Here is a 15040-nt window from a genome sequence, read left to right as displayed (position 1 = left end):
TTGCAACCCCATTTCTTGAAGTCCAAACGATAAGACGCAAACAAAAAAGTGTCATATAAAAAATAATCTCACAGGAAACTACATACGATGAAAAAATTGTGAAGTAATAAAATTATATTTACCGATATGAAGTAAGCACTCCATGCATCTTATCCAAGCATGTAAAGATGGCATTCCATACTGGAATATTTCTTCATTATTTTCTCTTTGATAAGCAAGTCACTCCAAAAAACTCAGACGATTTTGCTTTGCAAATATCACAGACAGCAGAAAATGTTTCTGAAAAATATGAGGTTATTTTGCCGTCCATCATCATCATGTGCAATTGATGCTTAACTTCAACTTGTTTGATTTTTGATGGCTGAAATCTTTCTATTTCTTCTGTTATGCTAGCTTTTATAATTGTCACTGTTGATGCGTTTCTTTTGTAAATTTAAACATTATTGGACGGCAATAAAAAGTTGATGAGGTCGTTTTCCCAAACAATTGTTCCATCAAATTTCTGAAGCCTTATAGGAACTAGACTGACCATGAAAATAGATGAATCATCAAACTCTGTTTCAGTTTTTTGTTTATAATTACTTTGACCTGGGGCTCTATCAAAGCCTATTTGCTTATAAGCAGTAGCTCTCTTGCAGAGTCCAAATCCGAAGTAATCACATCTAAAAGCCTATATAGTGCCAAGTTTAGTAATGCTTGCATTTTAATAGCAGCTCCTTCTTCAGTAATAATTACCTCGTCTTTCCCTGGATAACATTTGGTCTTTTCTTGCTTAATTTTATATTAAGAAGGGTATAAATCAGACCCATTTTCACTTGCTGCTTCTCTTAGGTTTATATACTGCCACTTAATTTAAGTGAAACTAATATTGCCTTATCGGGAGAATATGTACTACTTTTCACTTTACTTGTAATTAAATACTCATTAACTTTTTCTAGATCTTCGGGGTGATTTGACAAGTGGTTCATTATTTCTCCTACATCTTAATTTCTAGTGTTTCTCAAACTAGTAATTGTAGTAGCTTTCATTTCATCCGGGGATAACGAAAGCGATTGGTAAATTTGTTCAATGCGTCTTCGTTTTTGCCTGGATCCCAATTCTTCAAAAGGTTTTCGAGGTGCAAAAATAGATGTCGAGGCTTCTGTAGTACATTTGAGGGTGGTACATTTTCAACATCTTCAGTATTAGAAATCTCGAGCCTTTCATGTGCAGTGTTGATAGCTTCAGGTATCATTCCTTCGGGCCAGTTTATTGCACATTCTAACCAATCACATTTTTTTCTTATAAACTGTGCTAACATGCGACTACTTCGTTTCCATATTGCACTTATATTTGAACAAAATTGCGTACTGAATTTTTGGAGCTCAACATTTTTCTCTTCGGTCACGTTTATTTGATTTTGTAGGAATTGAAAGAGTTTTTTATTATCAAACAGCGACTGTAGTTGCTCTCTTAAAATCATAAATAATCCTAAATTGTTAACAAAATTATCAATTATAACGGAAACAGCAAGATCACAACGACAATCACGAGATGTTAGTAGTAGTACGAATAAGCGAACACTAGTTAGTATATAATAAACATGGTCACTTTATACTTCCAGAGACAAACAAATGTTTACTATATTTTCTACTACCCAGTAATGGCTACTTAACTAATTATCCTCATTAAATAATGTTAACTATCTTAATAATTAGAGATATTGCTTAATTAGAGACCTACTAAATGTATTGTTGTTAGGTATTATGTAATTATGGGTATCATTACGTGCTTTTACTTACTAATCCATATCAAATTTAACTTAAAAGCACTTACGAAAAAAAATATAAAGGTTTTTATTCTATGTATTTATTAATTTTTTTCGATCCATTTATTTGGCAGAGTTGCAACTTTATGCACATGTTCATAGCATCAAATGATAGTAGACTAGACAAGGTATAAGGAAAATAAAGTTTCAAAGCGGGACCTCGCGGTACTTAGCAGGAATTTAATTTAATGTGACCCGCTCCATACAAAAAAATCACAAAACACATTTTTCTGACCAAACTATAAAGTTTTTGTAATTTTTGCCCAAAACAATTATTATTGAGATTAACGAGCTCTACATAAAAAAAATTATAAAAAAACAAAGTTGGTCCCTAAGTCACTAAAATCACAATATCGACCCACTGTGCGCCGGCCGGCCGGTGCGCAGCGGCACAGAATAAGAAGAATAACAAGAAACACCCAAATTACTTCAAGATGGGCTTTGAAAATTATAGATTTTGTGGATTTCTCCAGGATCCCATCATCATATCTTAATGATTACAGGACCATTTAAGAAATCTACTCTTAAGAACAAAAAAAAGAAAAAAGAATTATTTGAATCGGTTCAGGCATTCTTGAGAAATCTGTGAACATACATAGATAAAAAATAGTAGTCGAATTGATAACCTCCTCTTTTGAAGTCGGTTAAAAAGTGTGATTTTGGTATCATAAATAGCTCCCATTCTGTTATTCAAAAATATTTTCACTTTCTATGTTTATAAAAGTACTTTACTCTATCACTTTATACTATTACTAGAAAAGGAACTTTCTATTAAATTTAATAATTGCAAAAAATTAAACACTTGATAACAAAATTTATATAAGTTTAGTTTTAAAGTACATATTATTATCTGAAATAACAATATCTTGTTTAATAATTTGAAGTGCTTAGATAACACACATAAAATTCTTTTGTACTGTTAGTTTGCCTTAGTTTGATTGCCTGTTGTGAGCGTGACGGTCGTGTTTTTTGAAGAAAATGGTAAGTTATAGATAAGATGTATTACTGAAGGTAAATAAATAATTGCTACCTATCTTTACCAATTTTATTATTTTAAAATACATACCTATAAACAATACGTATATTGTTGCATTTTTAAACGGATAATTCTAAAGAAAACAATATTAATTTATTCAAGAAACTGCTTCTTAAATAATATAGTTTAAAAAGATGCTTGCAAGTTGTTAGCGTTGTCAATATTTTGGATTATTGAATTTAATTATATATTGATATAGATGATTTGACAATGAAAACAACTAAATCAGGGCTTTCCAATCTAGATAGGTACATTTACGGGCTAATTAAATTAATAGGGCCTGGAAAGCCTAAATAACAGGTATAATAGGTTAAACTATAGTTTATTAACATTCAGTGTACACTGGGCAGTGTCATTAGGTATGCACTAGAGTCTAGAGTCTAATGCATAATCATTCCCGATCCTGCGGACAGAATGGAAAGCAGTCGACGTCGCCCAAAACACGTCATCTCGGATCCTCCCGATCCACTAACGGTGCTTTTAGGTACTTCAAGCACCGGTCACCGTTCTCGTCGAACCCGTCGCTTGCGACGAAGGGCTCGACGAGTAAATTAACTCTCAGACACAGCCCACTGAGTTTCTCGCCGGATCTTCTCAGTGGGTCGCGTTTCCGATCCGGTGGTAGATTCTGCGAAGCACGGCTCTTGCTAGGGTTCGTGTTAGCAACATCGTCAGGTTTGAGCCCCGTGAGCTCACCTACTAAAGTTAGGGTTACGCTGACATAGCCTCTCAAGGCTATCAGCTTAGGTAGGAAAAAAAAAAAAAATGCATAATGTCACTAACTCAATTATGTTTATGCTGGTTCTACTAGATTTCTCTCGACAGTTGGGAACGGCGACCCCGAATGATAGCGATGATACTAAATCGATGTTTCTAAAATAATAGATAATTTTAATGCCAAAAGAATACGCCGTTATTTGTGATACTGGCCAGTTGATTAGGCCAAGATGCTAAATTTATTTTCAAAGGTCATTAGTTATTAATGATCTTTAAAATTATGTTGGTAGGTAATAAAGCCAATAAAATTCATTTAAATGAAAGAAGAATATTGTCTATAATATCTTATAAACCATATAATATAAAATATAAACTATATAATATCTTGAAAACCAATAAATAATCATATATAATAAGATGTAATACCTACGTAAATAAATTGCTTGGTACATATTTGATTTTAATTTAACATTTTTAAAATATCGAATATGTAATCGATATTGTAATCTCTTATCTGCACTCCTATTGCTCTCTGTTGCTGTTATATTTTACAATAAGGAAGTTTCAATTTTTTCAGTTTTCTTTTTTAAATATCACACTAAGACTGCAATAAATCCTAGTGTTTTTTTTTTCAATTATCTTCATAAATGACGGAGTTCGGAAGCTTTTCCCTTCCATTTTGAAATCGTATGACGCGCGACCGGTCGGCCTAGCGCTGACGTCACAAGTCTCGCCCGTCTCGGGACGACGCCGCGCTGTTCCAATTGCATACAAATTTGAGCAAACTGGCTCGCTAGTGAGAACGTTACAAAACTCGCACTAAGCACACAGAGCTCCGCAAGTTTCACGGTGAAGAGCGTACACTCGATGCGAGTCATTCGATTCGATTTTTGAAACTCGCACTAAGCCTACAGAGCTCCGCACGTTTCACGGTGAAGAGCGTACACTCGATGCGAGTCATTCGATTCGATTTTTGAAACTCGCACTAAGCCTACAGAGCTCCGCACGTTTCACGGTGAAGAGCGTACACTCGATGCGAGTCATTCGATTCGATTTTTGAAACTCGCACTAAGCCTACAGATAGTCGGTACATAACTTTTTTGAACAGATACGCGAGCTCCGTCACGAAAACTTGGTTGCCTTCGTCGGGGTCTGCGTCGAAGCTGGTTCCTCCTGCATCGTCTCAGCGTACTGTTCAAGGGGGTCTTTGTCGAGGGTCCTGGCCGACCGAGATCTGCGCTTGGACGACATGTTCGTTGCCAGTCTTGTAGCGGACTTACTCCGAGGCCTCATGTACTTGCACGACTCGCCTCTGATATCACACGGGAACCTGACGTCCAGCAATTGCTTGGTGGACAGCCGATGGGTGCTGCAAATCGCTGATTATGGACTCCATGTATTAAAAAGTAAGTTCATTTTATTAGTTTATCACTCTTGTTTTTTTGCTCACTTTGAGCGCTAATGAAGAGCTCATCTGGCGGTGAAAGGTCACTGTCGTTTAGAGACATTAGCAGTGGGATACAGAATATGTTCATATCTTGTTTGAACGGAGTTCCCTGCGGTAGAGAGCGGTTTGCCTGCATAGACTATATAGATAGAGATTTCACGTAGCCCCACAGAAAGTAGTTGACCGGTTACGTTAAGCCACACGATCTCTGTGGCCAGTTGATGTCGGCACCACGCGAGATAACGAAGCCTTCGAATTTCTCATCCAATAAATTTAATGGTTCCCGTGTTGTATGGCAAGTGGCGCCGTCCTGTTGGACCACATGTTCGTAAGATCCATACCATCTATCCTGGGCCACAAAAAGTTGGTTATCATCGTCCGATATCTGTTGCCCTTGAGAGTGAGCGCGATTTCTTACGTATCTTTGCAGAAATAAAGGCCGACGCGCGTGTAGCGTTCCATGGTGAAATGTCACAACTAAATGCCAAATTTTCGTGCCAAATTTTACAGTTAGCTTTACCAAGATGGTCGCTATAAGCTGTCAAAGTTCGCGCGACCCTATAAAAAATAAACACCCAGTCAAAGAACAAACAAACCTGTTTATCACACGAATATATGTCCGATGTGGGAATCAAACCCATGTCCCTCGGCGCAACAGTCAAGGGCGCTAACTATAGCACCACCGAGCTAGCCCATATAAAGGATAATGCTTCTCATCTAGATCTAGTAGGCAGCGGCTTGGCTCTGCCCCTGGCATTGCTGAAGTCCATGGGCGACGGTAACCACTCACCATCAGGTGGGCCGTATGCTCGTCTGCCTACAAGGGCAATAAAAAAATCCCTTCTTTATCGCTTCAGTGGTTAGATATGTTCCGAATCCCGCCGCTCTGCTTAAGTGGCAAAGGAGCTATGTCTGCCGCAAATACCAGAGAAGAATAGTTCATTCGTTACTTTAATTTTGTAATTAAGAAAATACTAGCGACCCGCCCTCGCTTCGCTTCGGAAACATTAAAACACACATGAAAACAAAAAAAAAATAAAAAAAAAATAAAAAAAAGTAGCCTATGATCATCAGGGACAATGTCGGCTTCTAATGGAAAAAGAATTTTTCAAATCGGTCCAGTAGTTTCGGAGCCTATTCGAAACAAACAAACAAACAAATCTTTCCTCTTTATAATATTAGTATAGATATAGATTGAACATGTTTCGAGGGAAACGGATTTTTCGTATTTGTTACAAATTTGGTGGTACTTTACTATAGTCTATGTACATTTGATTATGATACATAATAATATGTTTAAATGTTTGTGCCATTTTGTTGGATAACTTGTTGTTTTTTTTTTTTTAATGGAGAATAATATAATTCTATTGTTATATTGGGACTTCTGATGAAAAGAAAACAGTGATAAGTAGTTTTGACAGTCCCCTCTTGATGTTAAGCTAACAATTAATGCTACCCAAAATCCATAAATGACCGAAACAGTGAAAGTCTACACGGTACGTACAGGGTGGAGTCAGGGTTATATTATTATCTCTCTCTCTCAAGTGGTCGTCGTGGCCTAACGGATAAGACGTCCGGTGCATTCGTGTTGAAGCGATGCACCGGTGTTCGAATCCCGCAGGCGGGTACCAATTTTTCTAATGAAATACGTACTCAACAAATGTTCACGATTGACTTCCACGGTGAAGGAATAACATCGTGTAATAAAAATGAAACCCGCAAAATTATAATTTGCGTAATTACTGGTGGTAGGACCTCTTGTGAGTCCGCACGGGTAGGTACCACCGCTCCGCCTATTTCTGCCGTGAAGCAGTAATGCGTTTCGGTTTGAAGGGTGGGGCAGCCGTTGTGACTATACTGAGACCTTAGAACTATATCTCAAGGTGTGTGGCGCATTTACGTTGTAGATGTCTATGGGCTCCAGTAACCACTTAACATCAGGTGGGCTGTGAGCTCGTCCACACAGCTAAGCAATAAAAAAATAAAAAAAAATATATTTGCTGAGTGGTTAAAGGTGTACAACTATAGTCTGGCGTTATTGTGATAAAAAAAACACCCTTTTTGTTGATAAATTCCGGCTGTATTTTTGTTTTCATTTCTAGCTTGTGTTTCATAAGTTGTTAGCAGTAGAGCTAGATCCGATACGAGGATTTCCTCTCAGGTAAACGCTTATTAATTAACTGGAGATCAATTGGAGAGGTTCAGCAGTGGATAATGGAAGGCTGAGATGATGATGATGAAGCGCTAATTATGAACGACCTTGCGGTCCCACCATAAACAAAGCGACACCTTATTGCGAAACGATCTGGATTGCGCTATAGTCTGTGAAGTTGACGGCACTTCGATCAAGATCTTTTTCGTGCGCTCTTATCGTGGGTACATACCTTGTCCACTTTTCAGCACCTTTGATATCCATTCCGACAATGGTTTGGTTTCGTTACATTTCAATAGAGAATAGCAAACGAGTATAAATTTCTTTCAGCGAGCTCGCGTGACCGTTTTTACAGTACAACAGTGGCACCACCCTTCAAACCGAAATGCATTACTGATTCACGGCAGAAATAGGCAGGACGGTGTTACCTACCCGTCCGGAATCACAAGAGATCCTACCACCAGTAATTATGTAAATGTTAAATATTGCGGGTGTGATTTTTATTACATGATGTTATTCCTTCACCGTGGAATCGTGAACTTTTGTCGAGGACTTATTTCATTAGAAAAATGAGTACCCGACTGCGAGATTCGAACACTTACTCTCGGCGTCTCATCCTTTAGGCCATGACGACTTCAAAACTGTACTGTAAAAATTGAGAGCTTAGAACTCATATCTCAAAGTGGGTGGCGGCATTTACGTTGTAGATGTCTATTGGTTACGGTAATCACTTAACACCAGGTGGGCTGTGAGCTCGTTCACCCATCTATGCAATAAAAATAATAAAAAACACACAAATATCGAGCCAAATGTATATACAGACTTTCAAATCGGTCAAAACTGTTTTGTGATCAATTTCTAGCTCTTCAGCTATGTCGTAGCTACCTATAAAAAATAGTTTAAAAAAACTAACAAAATACGCGTTTTAGAGAAAATGCAACTAAAACATAGAAAATAAATTTTAATAGGGGTGCATGGTATCAGCAGTTATAAATATTTTATGAACAGATATGAGTAGAAGGGTTATTTTGATAATATCCTGAAAAGCACACCACGCTTTTTTACAATACAATCATTTTTTCTTACACTATTTTTAATTCAAATTTATTAAAATTTATTTTCAATTTTTTAGTTGCATTTTCTATAAAAGCGTTTTTTGTTAGTTTTTTTAAACTATTATTTATTTTTCAATTATTCAATAAATTTTTTCAATATTTTTTAAAATATTGAATTGTCATCGCTCCATATTAAGTATGCCAAATTTCGAGTTAACCCGACGTTCTAAAGGGGTTCAAAATCATGTTCAAAGATTACAAACATACCGTTACAAACATACATAGTACGTCTGAAGCTAATAAAAGCTTAGTAAAATACCAATCTGGCTGCACTTTTTTAAAATTGACATCTGCTTTTTCGACCAGAGCGAGCTCCATATTTGACAAGAAAATTCGCTTGAACCTTTGTGCTACTTTTACTGTTAGTTTAGTGAAGTCTTTCGTCACATTTTATTTTCGCATCTTGTGTCGCATTTTTCGCTTTTTTTGTAATAAAACTTGAAAATGTATTCACTTTCTTTGTTATGTGCCACTTTATAGTAAGCAGAAGATATAAAAATGGTGAGAAAAATCGTCTTTGCTTCATAATATGAAACTGTCACATATTTAATATTAAGACCAGCCAGTTACAAACAGGACGACCAAAAAGATTTTACTGTAACTTTTTTCTCAGAAGAAACAAAAAACCTTTTTTCCCGATTTCGTAAATACATTTGATGTTTATTGATGTACAAACAAACGTATATAAAGTAGAGATTTCATTTTTTCAGTTTAAGAAAAAGTAATAAAAAAAAGATATGTGGTGTCGTGGGACACCGGATAGGAACGAAGTTCCATATAAAAAATAAAAAATAAAGAATTACGAGAAAAAAATCGCGCGGTGAAATATCGCTGTGCGGAAAACAAGGCCTTATTCCACGGACTTTTTCTTACGGTTTTTACTATCACATTTTTTCAGTTCGGTCGCGCAGCAAAATCCCTATCTCCTCCAAGCCTGCCGTAAGGAACTTCGTTCCAAAAATAAAAACAGTCATATAATAACTTAGAGATTGTTGAATTTGTCTGTTTTCCGTTTGCAAACATTTCCGGAGCTTAACGAATTTATTAGAGATAGATTAATTAAGAGCAATATTATTATGCTTTGTTTCAAAACGGATCTTGCGAAAATGTTATTGATATTTGAAGATTTCGGGAATTTACGGTTTTATGTACACATAAATATACTAGCCGTACTCGCCCGCTTCGCTGAGCATTTAAAATTAACATTATTATTTATTGTTATTATTATTAGGGAGTCCAACACTCATATAAATATTAGCCTATCCATTAAGTACATGTATTTCTACATGGATACCAAGTTTCAAGTCAATCGGATGCTTGGTTCAGTAGTTATAACGGAACATCCGTAAAAACCACTGTAGATTTATATATTAGTATAGATATTGGTGACGCAGGTGAGCGTCACCTTAAACGTGAGCTGATGAGTTGAAAGGGAGCAAATGAACTCTGCGGAGAATGAGCGGACACGAAAGGGTAGGTAGGAAAACGGGACTTACTTGGAGGCTGATGCTGGCACTATCACGGTCGTAGTGGTGTTTCTCTGCGATGGGTGGCACATACACCTTTTCACCGGTTCACACTCAACCTTTTACTTAATATATAACGAAAGGCGCGCGCGCACAATTTACTCAATATCGAACGAACGTATATCCGCGTGCCGTCATATATCGCACTGTTATGAGAGGTGCGGGTGCGTACGGGCGATGGCACCCGAGTTGAGCCGAACATTTACGAACGTCGCGCTGTCGCGCGAACATCCTGGGGCGGCCGGGGCTGAACTTCTTCATGTGTTGAATCCAGCGGCAACCTGGCTAACTTGAACACAGGTCTCCGCAGACTTCCATGCTTCGTGTCCAGATCCACGACTCTGATCACTCCATCCTTGCCGGGTAACGTGCGGATAATCCTTCCAAGTTTCCACTGCAGCGGGGGCTGATTGTCCTCTTTGATGAGGACGAGCTCTCCAACTTGAGGAGGGGAGGATGTGGAAAGCCATTTGGAGCGGGTTTGGAGGGTATGGAGGTAGGATTTGGTCCACAGAGTCCAAAAACGCTGAGAGAGAGCTTGGATGAGCTGAAAACGCTTAAGAGCTGATAATGGCCTATCATCAAAAGATGGCTCAGGGAGAGCGGTGAGTGGACGGCCAATAAGAAAGTGGCCAGCTGTTAGTGGCTCAAAATCGGAGGGATCTGACGAAAGTGGGCAGAGAGGTCTGGAATTAAGTACTGCCTCGACTCGAGTTAAAAGTGTGGAAAATTCTTCAAACGTGAGGTGCTGTTCACCTATAACATGATAAAGTAGCTTCTTAGTGCTCTTGACCGCAATTTCGTGAAGGCCCCCGAACCAGGGTCCCGTGGGCGGTTGGAGCAGCCAAGTTATGTGCTGATTAGCGAGCCTATGCGTGATTGTGTCATTATTTTGCGCGAGAAAATCTTGTACCTCAATGAGATGATTCTTAGCTCCTACATAATTTGTGCCACAGTCAGAACGGATAAGAAACGCTGCAGTGCTGAGTGAGGAAACGAGTTCCAAATGAACCGCCTTGGTAGATAAGCAAACAAAGACACAGAAGTATGCCTTCATGAGTTTGGCGTTACGTAAAGTACTAGATTTAATGAGAAACGGGCCAGCAAAATCTGTAGAGACCTGACTAAATACTGGCCGGGGTGTGACCCTGTCTGCGGGCAAATCAGTCATCAACGGAGCTCTGGCCTGAGCGCGATATCGGAAACATCTAATGCATTTGTACACGCGATGCCTGATGACACGACGTGCTGAGAGTATCCAGAACTGCTGACGGAGGATAGCGTGTAATGTGTCAGCCCCAGGATGACAGTTTATTCTGTGATAGTGGTCTATGATGAGATCAACTAGTGGGTTAGAGCTGGGCAGAACGAGAGGATGCTGAGCATCGTATCTTATTGGCGCATGAGTGAGGCGACCACCAACTCTCAAGAGATCATCTTTCATCAAGGGTGAAAGACGCTGAAGTCGAACGGTACAAATCTTGCCTGCCTGAAGACGGTAAATATCTTCCGCAAACTCATTGTGTTGAACAGAGCGAACCCAGAATAACAGAGCATCTCTACGTTCTCCAACTGTCAAGGGACCAGAGCGCCTATCAGTTGAGTTGTGTCTGCAATTGAAAATAAAGCGTTTTATGCAAGCTGTCACTCCAACGAGCTTGTCGAGAGAACTGAATCGAGTAAGCAAGTCAAGGTCGAGGTCAGGAAATGCTATATTTTTTTTTTTTTTTTTTTATTGCCTAACTTTGTGGACGAGCTCACAGCCCACCTGATGTTAAGTGGTTACTGGAGCCCATAGATATTTACAACGTAAATGCGCCACACACCTTGAGATATAGTTCTAAGGTCTCAGTATAGTCACAACGGCTGCCCCACCCTTCAAACCGAAACGCATTACTGCTTCACGGCAGAAATAGGCGGGACGGTGGTACCTACCCGTGCGGACTCACTAGAGGTCCTACCACCAGTAATTACGCAAATTATAATCTTGCGGGTTTCATTTTTATTACACGATGTTATTCCTTCACCGTGGAAGTCAATCGTGAACATTTGTTGAGTACGTATTTCATTAGAAAAATTGGTACCCGCCTGCGGGATTCGAACACCGGTGCATCGCTTCAACACGAATGCACCGGACGTCTTATCCGTTAGGCCACGACGACTTCCAAAAGCTGGTACTTTCTTGGGCTTCAGACCTGGTAATGCATGGTGGCCTAGAGCAGGAGGCATTTTGGGCCAGGTGTCAGGAGGCTCCTTCAGCCAGCTAGGAGACCACCAAAGATCATGAGCTGATAGTGACTGGGCAGACATTCCCCTGCTCGCACAGTCTGCAGGGTTCAGGTTTGTAGGAACATGTTTCCATGTGGAGGTGATTGGATTGGATGTTATCTTGGCAACCCTGTTAGCTTCAAAGACCTGAAGTCTATGAGGAGGTGTGTTTAGCCATGCTAGGACAATGGTACTGTCTGACCAGCATATGTGTTGCTTTATGGTAATATGGGACAACAATTGAGTCGAGACACGTATCATAAGCTGTGTTAAGAGACTTGCAGCAGATAACTCCATCTTGGGGATGGTAAGACGAATTTTAACGGGTGCGACTCGTGATTTAGCAATTACGAGGTATACGTTGACACATCTGTGCTCATCGAGTTCATGGAGATAAATAACGGCAGCAAAACCTGCCTCTGAGGCGTCTGCGAACCCGTGAAGCGTGTAAATAGACTTAAGTTTGTTTGTACAAATACGGCGAGGCAAACGAAGGCTTGACAATTGGGGCAGATCTTGTGATATGCGGTTCCATTCTGTCTGCACTTCAACAGGGGTGTGTTCGTCCCATTCTAACTTTAGAAGCCACAGCTTCTGTAGGAGAAGCTTTGCGCGGAAGATAACAGGAGTAACCCAACCGTTAGGGTCATAAAGAGAGGCGACTGTGCTGAGGATTGAGCGTTTGGTAATTTGTTTTATTGAGGGGAGAGAAATACGATAAGTTAACTCATCCGATTGAGGAATCCACTGTATACCTAATACTTTTATGGAGTTGGAGTCTGGGCTAATGTCAAAGTTCTTGGGCATGTCACACTGATCATCGGGAAATCTTTCGAGAAGCTGAGGGCAGTTTGAGGTCCATTTACTGAGCTGAAAACCACCTAAGGCTAGTAAGTTAATCAAGTCGTTTTGGAGAGCTTGAGCCTTTACTACAGAATCGTGACCAGTGAGAATATCATCGACGAATATTGCGCAGCACTTGAGCAGCTGCAGGATAGCAATGACCTTCATCATCCGCTAATTGGATTAAAGTGCGTATAGCATGATATGGGCTTGATCGTAACCCGTATGTAACAGTGTTTAAGGCATATGTAAGCAGGGGCTGATCTGGCGAAGAGCGCCAGAGAATGAGCTGGTAACGCCTCTGATCGGGATGTATGAGTATGTTTCTGAACATCATACAAATGTCAGTGCTGAAAACTACGGGATGAGTTCTAAACGACAAGATAATATCGACAATGTCCTGTTGAAGGGCTGGACCAGTGTGTAAACAGTCATTTAAGCTGACACCATTTGAGCTTTTACAGCTACCATCAAAAACAGTGCGTAGCTTGTCTGATCCCGACTTGAAGATACCATGATGAGGGATATAAAAGTGAGTTTTATGAGCAAAAGTAATCGGGTGGCATGGGGACATGTGACCCAGCTTCTGATAATCTGCCATGAAGTCAATGTATTTCACACGGAAATATGGGTCAGCTTGTAACTTCTTTTCAAGATTAAGAAACCTGCGCAATGCTATGGCATGGGTACTACCTAGCTCGGGCATATTATGTAAAAAGGGTAAAGTTACCGTATATTGACCTGAGGGTTTACGACTAGTGGTAGTGCGGAATATTTCTTCACACTGATCTTGCAAAGGGGTAGTTTCAACATGAAGTTGGGGCTCTTCTGAATCCCAGAACTTCTCAAGGCTCTTGCGAATGTCATGGGTAGATACCTCGAGTTCTGGTTGTGCGCTGACAATGTGAGCCGATTCAGTTTTGCTTACAGGAGCAGTATACAAATCATGTATGGGTCCTAACAATGCAAAATAAAATATCGTGCCGAAGGCTATTGGCCTGCCGGGCCCCAATGAGACTTTAGTCCCATCTAAAACCTGTCCGAGGATATCCGAGCCTAACAACAGATCAATTGGAGCTGGTGTATGGTATCCTTGATCAGCTAAGGGGATCGTTGACTGGTCTACCATATGTGATATATCCTGTACCTTCCCTAAAGGCAGATAACCGGTAACATGTTTTAAAATATGAGCTGTAGCCGTTATCGTAGGTGTTTCGCTATGAGTGGGTCGACATACAATTTTTATTGATGCCTTGGAGTACTGTGTGTGCTGATTTCCCACTCCCGAAATTTGTAATGAAGTATTCTTTAGTGGTAGTTGTAAAGTTCGAGCCATGCGCTGAGTAATTAATGTTACCATACTGCCACAATCCAATAAGGCTCGTGTTCTTTGAAATTGACCATGAACATCTGCTATTTCTAAGGTGACAGTAGGCAATAAAATGGGTGTATTAGGGTTGTGGTTTTCATGTTGTGCTGAAGTTATGGTTTGTGTTGATACCGTGGGACGAGTGTGTGTTGTATGGGTGTGCATGAGCTGAGCGTATTTCTCTTCCTGGTCGTGTTCTGTGATGGTAGATAGTCATTGGTTCCGGCGTGGTGATCGCGATTGATGTAGCGAAGAACCATGAGTTTGATACTCTTGGGGTGAGACTGGCCTATCTGCCTCTTTATACAACCAGGGCAAGTGTGGTGAAGCCACTTGTGATGTGTGCGATGAGCTCGGCATATGCGAGGTCGCATGTGACGAGCGTGCCTGAGGACAATGAGTAGGGCGCTGCCTAGGCTGCTCCCGTAAATTCAGGGGAAGGAGATGTGCAGAAGACTGTGTTGGAGATGATGCGCCATGGCGGTGAAGTGAGGTGTGATGATTAGCACTTCCACATTCCTTACACACACCCGTGGTTTTGCACTCGTTTTCATAGTGCGGTCCTAGACAGCGTTGACAACGCTCGCGGGCTCTAATAAAGTCCCATCTACCCTGTATTGACTGATCATTGTAGCGAGTACACGTAATTAGTTTGTGCCCTTTTGTATTGCAATATGGACAATATAAGTTATTATTTTGGGAGAGCTGAGTAGGATGAGCTGAGTTAATTTGCCATGGTGGGGCAGTAGTTCGGGGTAGA

The 15040-nt window shown here is 40.0% G+C and overlaps 1 protein-coding gene across 1 annotated transcript in view; it reads left to right on the top strand.

The window, feature by feature from the left end:
- The window catches only part of LOC114241295 (guanylate cyclase 32E), an 80601-nt gene that overhangs the window by 37889 nt on the left and 27672 nt on the right, over positions 1-15040 (top strand). Inside the window, exon 8 of the mRNA XM_089734191.1 lies at positions 4669-4966. Within this exon, the coding sequence (XP_089590317.1) occupies positions 4669-4966 (298 nt within the window). The remainder of the gene's footprint in view (positions 1-4668; positions 4967-15040) is intronic.

The sequence above is a fragment of the Bombyx mandarina genome, chromosome 17, assembly GCF_030267445.1.
Source record: "Bombyx mandarina strain Sakado chromosome 17, ASM3026744v2".
NCBI classification, from domain to species: Eukaryota; Metazoa; Arthropoda; class Insecta; order Lepidoptera; family Bombycidae; genus Bombyx; species Bombyx mandarina.
This window is presented reverse-complemented; position numbering and strand designations above follow the sequence as displayed.